The sequence below is a fragment of the Melanerpes formicivorus genome, unplaced genomic scaffold (assembly GCF_026170545.1).
Source record: "Melanerpes formicivorus ecotype bairdi unplaced genomic scaffold, bMelFor1.0.p_v2 SCAF_22, whole genome shotgun sequence".
NCBI lineage: Eukaryota > Metazoa > Chordata > Aves > Piciformes > Picidae > Melanerpes > Melanerpes formicivorus.
This window is the reverse complement of record NW_027142374.1, coordinates 3,446,949-3,453,644: the sequence shown is the minus strand read 5'-3', so window position 1 is coordinate 3,453,644 and position 6,696 is coordinate 3,446,949. Positions and strand designations below refer to the sequence as shown.

At 55.2% G+C, this 6,696-nt stretch overlaps 1 protein-coding gene across 1 annotated transcript; it reads left to right on the top strand.

The window, feature by feature from the left end:
* Nucleotides 1–852: 852 nt before the first annotated feature.
* LOC137447888 (small ribosomal subunit protein eS4) lies at nucleotides 853–6,400 on the top strand. Its single transcript, XM_068151848.1, has 7 exons — nucleotides 853–1,164; nucleotides 1,389–1,466; nucleotides 1,685–1,865; nucleotides 2,297–2,394; nucleotides 3,493–3,664; nucleotides 5,480–5,637; nucleotides 6,243–6,400. Exons 1-7 carry the CDS (start codon nucleotides 1,162–1,164, stop codon nucleotides 6,342–6,344), a joined length of 792 nt encoding a protein of 263 aa, XP_068007949.1. The 5' UTR covers nucleotides 853–1,161; the 3' UTR covers nucleotides 6,345–6,400.
* The last annotated feature ends 296 nt before the right edge of the window (nucleotides 6,401–6,696 follow it).

The following is a 6,696-nucleotide window of genomic DNA, read 5'->3' as shown; positions in this document are numbered from 1 at the left end:
TTCCAGCCCTTTCCTTTCTTCCTGCACCCACCCTGCCTTGCCAGGGATCTTTTTCCTCAGCACTTCACATGTGCAGTGGAGATCTAGTGCCGGAAAGATCTGCATTTGTGTTTGTAAGCGTCGCTTCCAGCTCCGTCCCATAAAGCAGCTCCCAAGGTGGGCTCCTGAAATCCTTTGTGGAGGGCCCAGACCCTGGGGATGCTCTCTGGCCGTGTCAAGGGGCAGGGTCACAGCCCCTGTCCGAGGAGAGGAACCTCTGGAGGCCCCAGCACCCCATGAGAGCTGCCACTCAGCATCCCAGTGAGGCCTTTCAGCAAGGGAACCCGGGGCAGATCCCTCCTGGTGCCGTGGGCTGTGGAGCTTGGGCTCTGCTGCCCTCGTCCCTTCCTTTGGCTGGCCTGCAGCGCTTTTATCTGTGCTGTTTCTTTTTAAAGATTGCCAGTGACTGTGGGAAAGAGTATTTCCTGTTGCTTTAATTAGATTACACTGGAATAAATAACAAGATGAAGGGACACCCAGCCTGGCCTGGCTTTAGTTTGATCTCGTTTTCCACAACTGATCTAAACAACAGGAAATCCAGTGTGGAAGGAGTTCGGCAGGACTCATGTCTGTGTCCCCTGGCTCCCATGGCCCCTAAAGTGATTCCTGAGCCCCTTCCTGTTTCACCCCATGTCCCTCTGGCTTGTGCTGTAGTAGGACAGGGTGAGATTGACCTTGTTCGATGGCTGCTGGAAGGAGCCTGGCACTGCCACCAGCACAGCGAAGGCTTTCTTGGTGCCCACAGAAGATGTTATCCCTGTGGAGCTGCTTCAGGGACACAGCTTGGAAAACAAACAATAGGAACACCCCCGAATTGCCAAACGGACGCAGTTGCTGGAAGTGGGGTGCTACAGGCGAGGCCTCTTGCGGCAGGAGGGGCCGGGGCACCCCACCTTGCTGGTGGAAGCTGCCCAGACCGACGCACACGCACCCACTCCATCCCGTGGGCAGCACGTCAGCGGGGTACCGCGGCTGGGACGGGCACACGCACGCTTCCTTGCCTTGGCACCGGGCGGCGCTGGACCTCCGGACCGGCAGGGGGCGCGCCACGGCGCGGCCGCCTCGCTCGCGGATATCCCGGGCGGCCCGGAAGCTGCGGTCTTTTCCTGGCAGAGCGCAGCCATGGTGAGTACGTGGTGTGGCCGCTCACCTCCTCCATCCGCGGCCATCCACCACCCGCCGCCGTCTGCGGCCGCTCCCGCTGCATCGAGGGCCGCAGGAGGGAGCCCTTTGCCAGGGCCGAGGGGAACGGGGAGCTGGAGGGGGCCGAGGAGGGCCGGCTGGGGGGCCGGGCCGGGCCGGGCCGGGCCTGGCGGCGGCTCCTAACATATCCCCTTCCCGCTCCGTAGGCTCGCGGCCCCAAGAAGCACCTGAAGCGCGTGGCTGCGCCCAAGCACTGGATGCTGGACAAGCTGACCGGCGTCTTTGTGAGTGCGGGACGGGGACGGAGGTGGGGATGGGGATGAGCCTGGGCCTGGGCTGCCCGGAGCAGCAGCCTTTCCCGCTCTGCAGGCCCAGGCGGCTTCGCAGCCTCACGAGCGGCTATTCGGGCCCGGTGGAGTGTTCGGCGGTGTAACATTCTTCCCCTGGGCACAGCTGATAGAGCTCCTGGTCTTGAGCATACTTCAGAAAGCTTCTGTTGCAGGCACCCCGTCCGTCGACAGGCCCTCACAAGCTGAGGGAGTGCCTTCCACTCATCATCTTCCTGCGAAACAGGCTGAAGTATGCCCTGACAGGAGATGAGGTCAAGAAGATCTGCATGCAGAGATTCATCAAGATAGATGGCAAAGTCCGCACAGACATCACCTACCCCGCGGGCTTCATGGGTGAGTGAGGAGGGCTGGTGCGGGTTCCTCAGGCAGTTCTGCTGCAGTGCTGGAGGGATATTTTGTGAGGCTAGCTTGATTTGGGGGAAAAGATGTTTTCCTGTTGGAGCTGGAGAAAAGATAAGTACACGTTGCTTAGTGTGAGTTGTGCATTGCTATGAATCCTAAAGCCAGATGTTTGCAACCTGTAATTGCCTGCTTGCATATTTCTAAAGTGCTGTGCAGGCTTCAAGCTTCAGCAGGTTTTGCCCCTTGCACTGTGTCACAGGTGAAGGTGGGAGCCTGTGGTCAAGGGGCGGTACCTCATCATTCACACCTGAAGTGTTGTTCAGCAATCCCTAGTTCTTTTTAAACTTGAGCTTTGTGTTGAATTAGTGTTGGGTTAGTGTAGCTGATAACAGCTGCTGTGTTCCTTCCCCCTCTGAACTCAGATGTCATCAGCATCGAGAAGACAGGCGAGCATTTCCGCTTGGTGTACGATACCAAGGGCCGCTTTGCCGTTCACCGCATCACAGCTGAGGAGGCCAAGGTGAGGGGCTTCAGCCTGGGGTAAGCTTAGGCCCAGCTGGGTTTGGTTGGGGCAGCATTTCTTTGGCAACTCCTGAATGGGAGCTGTTATGTCTCTGCCTTGAAAGCTAAGTCTGTGCCACCCTTGAGAAGATCAGGGCCTTTGGGGTTGGGGTATGAAATGTTTGGCAGGGGGGCAATCTTTTGGTGCTGTGAGAGCAGCTTCTAGATTACTGAAGGTGCATTGTCTGGTGGTTGTGTTGGCCATGTTGGCATGGATTGGGTTATCTTAACAGGGAGTTTAGGGAGAGCAATGACCCTGCTGTATGTGGTGAGCCTTGGCATAGGGCTGTGGTCAGAAACATGGTACTACCTGTGGTGTAAAAGCCTTGAACTCCTTCCTGGGTTTGTTGTGGTAGTGTTTTACAGAACTGCACTCTGGCTCTTGGTGTTAGGAAGCAGCTCTTGCATGTGTTTCCTTAACCCAGGCATGTTGGTGTGCTTAAACTGCAAGTCTGCACCCTCTTTTGCATGTCCTTCCTGAGGACAGGCTGTGCAGGCACACGGGGATGCTGAAGGAATTGCTGGCTGTGTTGTGGCTGGATGTGGTGTGCCTGGGGGGCTTCTCAGCTTTTACCTCTGTCTACCCCTTAATTTGACCCATGAGTCCCAAAGTGGCTGTGAAGGAATCAAGGCTGAAAGGAGAGGAAACCAAGGTTTGTTAAAGGAGGGATACAGCTCTGTCTTGGGTCAGATGCTGCTGGCTCTGCTGTGTGACTATGGGCTTTGGAGCAAAGTGAGGAAACTGCCCTGGCATTGGCTTTCCTGGGAAGGTTCAGCTAGTGTTTATGGGGAGGCTGAAGCCCTGGGTGGGCAGCTGTTTTGCAAGCACAGGTGTGTTCCAGTGGGGCTGTAGCATAGGTGCATGGCAGCCCTACGAGAGGGGTTGCTGGGGCAGTAGGCTAGGAGGTCACTGCCTGGGCTCCTGTTGCAAGCCCTGGAACGTCTGCATGTTTCATTTGGGGTCTGGGGCCTGCTGTGGCTGGCAGCTCAGGGGAACAAGAGTAGCCTGGTACATGGTGCTGCTTGCTGTTTCAGATGTATTGGGGTTTGTTTGCAGTACAAGCTGTGCAAGGTGAGGAAGATCTTCGTGGGCACCAAAGGAATCCCTCATCTGGTCACCCATGATGCCCGCACCATCCGCTATCCAGATCCCCTCATCAAGGTGAACGATACAGTCCAGATTGACCTGGAGACGGGCAAGATCACAGATTTCATTAAGTTTGACACAGGTGGGTCATGCTTCCCATCTAAAACACTGCTTTTGCCCACTGGAGAGCTGTGTGGAGGTTAGATACAAATGCCAGATGTCTTTGCTTTAGAGAGGCAGTGGTGGCAGCCTTGGGAAAGGAGTTGTTTCCTTGGGGCATCTCTGACTGGAGCTGGAGCAGAGATTTGTCTGCTGGCATTAGGAGACATTTGGCATAAGGAGTCTGAGGACTCTGAGAGCAATGAGGGCACTAGATAGAAGCAGTGAACTAGTGGAGAGGTTGCTTGAGTCTGGCTCTTGTGGAGCTGTGAGCAGAAAGCTCTGGGCAGCCACAGGGAGGTGCTCTTCACTACGGGAGAAAGTTTGCAGTTGCAGAGGCAAGCATACAATGACAAATGCCATGGGAATGCTTCCTTGGTGCTGATGCAGCTGAGCAGGTGGCAGGGAACGCTTGGTCTGAGCCTTGTGACCAGAGAGCTGTTTGGCTCCTTTGGCCTTGCCTCTGTGCCTGGGAAGATCATGGAAGAGAGCTCCTAGAATCTCTGCTAAAGGACATGGAAGACAGGGAGGTGATTCATGGAAGACAGGGAAGTGATTCGAGGAAGCCAGCATGGTTTCACTAAGGGCAAGTCCTGCCTGACCAACTACTATTTGCTTTCTACAATGGTGTGGCTACCTCAGTGGACAAGGGAGGACTAACAGGTGTCATCTATCTGGACTTCTGTAAAGCCTTTGACAACAGTCCTCAAAAACATCCTTCTCTATAAACTGGAGAGAGGTGAATTTGGTGGGTGGACTGTTCAGTGGATAAGGAATTGGTTGGATGATTGCATACAAACGGCAGTGGTCAATGTCTTAATGTCCAGATGGAGACAGGTGATGAGTGGTGTCCCTTCAGGGTCTGTACTGGGACCAGTGCAGTTCAGTATCTTCATCAGTGCTACAGATAGCAAGATAAGTATACCTTCAGCAAGTTTGCAGATGATACCAAGCTGGGTGGTGTGATTGATCAAGACTGAAGGACAGGATGTCATCCTTTGTGCTGCTGGTGGATAAGAAGTTGGACATGAGCCAGCAATATGTGCTTGCAGCCCAGGGGGCCAATGGTTAGCATGTTGAGAGGTGATTCTGCCACTGTGCTCTGCTCTGGTGAAACCTCACCGCCCATCTTGGGCCCACAGCACAAGAACGACATGGACCTGTTGGAGCAGGTCAAGAGGAGGGCCATGAAGATGATCAGAGGGCTAGAGCACTTCTCATACAAGGACAGGCTGAGAGACTTGGGGCTGTTCAGCCTGGAGAAGAGACAGCTCCAGGGAGACCTCAGAGCAGCCTTCCAGTATCTGAAGGGGGCTGGCCTGGCCTACAGGCAGGCTGAGGAGGGACTGCTTAGAGGGGTCTGTGGTGATAGGATGAGGGGCAGTGGTTTGAAACTGGAGCAGAGTAGATTTAGGGCATAAGGGGGAAGTTTTTTACAATGAGGGTGGTGAAATATTGGAACAGATTGCCCAGGGATGTGGTTGAGACTCCATCCCTGGAGACATTCAGGGTCAAGCTTGATGAGGCCCTGAGCAGCCTGATGCAGTTGGGGAGTCCCTGCTGCGTACAGAGGAGTTGGACAAGGTGACCTTTGAGGGTCCTTCTCCAACCTGTGATTCTGTGTGTGCCAGGGTTGCTGCGGGATGTGGCTCTAGGTGCTCTGGTGGTTGCTTCCTTGGGCCAGTGTGGCTCTGCCTGTGCCTTTCTGCAGCAGTGCTCCTCCAAGACTCAAAGTGGAAGGGCTTCACCATGGCATGTGGTACCAGTGTTTTTCACAACCATCTTCCTTCACCCCCAGGAAACCTGTGCATGGTGACAGGCGGTGCCAACTTGGGCCGTATTGGTGTGATCACCAACCGGGAGAGACACCCTGGGTCCTTTGATGTGGTTCACGTGAAGGATGCCAATGGCAACAGCTTTGCCACCAGGCTCTCCAACATCTTTGTTATTGGCAAAGTAAGCAAGCAGGGATGGATGGGCATGAGGTGGGTGGGTTCTCCCCTGTTGTTGGGGGCTGCTGGCTGAAGCAGAGAGGTGTTGGTGTCTCTTGTAGTCACCTGCCTGCCCACCCAGTGAAGCTCCAGTGCTTACACTAGTTCTGACTCTTCTCCCTATGATTCTGCCCACTCTGAGCTGATGGTTCTGGGAAGGGGAAGCATCCCTAAATGAAGGTACAGGGATGTTGTCAAGGAGCAGCCCCATGCTTGGTTTTATAATGTGAGAGTGCTCAGAATTTGCTGGGACCTGGGCAGCTGCTTTGAGCATGCCTTCCCCTGCAGTGCCTCTGCTGTGTTGCCATTCCCCAAGGCAGTCTTCTGCCCAGGTTGGATAGGGGTGGTAGGTCAGCTCTGGCTGAAGTGCATTTTTCATGGACATGACTGAAAAAGGCAGATGTGGACCTGGCCCTTTGGTGAGGGACTGCCGCTGGGCCAATGCCACAGCCATGTGTGCATAACCTGTCACGGGCAGAGGCTGGCTTGTGCTGCTTTGCCCTTTCTGAGAAGGAGAGCTCTGGCCCTGTCTGGGTTTCCTGATGTGAAATGGCTTTTTCTTTGCTGCAGGGCAACAAGCCATGGATCTCCCTGCCCCGTGGAAAGGGCATCCGCCTGACGATCGCCGAGGAGAGAGACAAGAGACTGGCAGCCAAGCAGAGCAGTGGCTAACTCCAGCTCAGGCTGGCAGTGCTCCTGGCAGTGTGTTAATTAAACTGTTTACCAAATGGCTGTGTGAGTGGCTGGGGAACGTCCCAGGGCTGGGGTGAGCTGCACTGTGAAGTCATGCTCTGCTCTCGGGTAGGTTCTGCTGATCTGGGGAGACTCCTGGTAACCTGAGCCACCTTCCAGAAAGGCTGGGAGGAATGGAGTGCTGGGAGAACCTCCAGGCTGATGTGTCCCCAGGAAGCTGTTGGCATCCCAGGGTCATGCTGGAGAAGTAGGGGACTGGGAGGAGCCAGCTGTGCTCTCCCTGGGGACGGTGCTGTCAGACAGGCCTGAGGCTCTCTGGGATGTTCCCCAG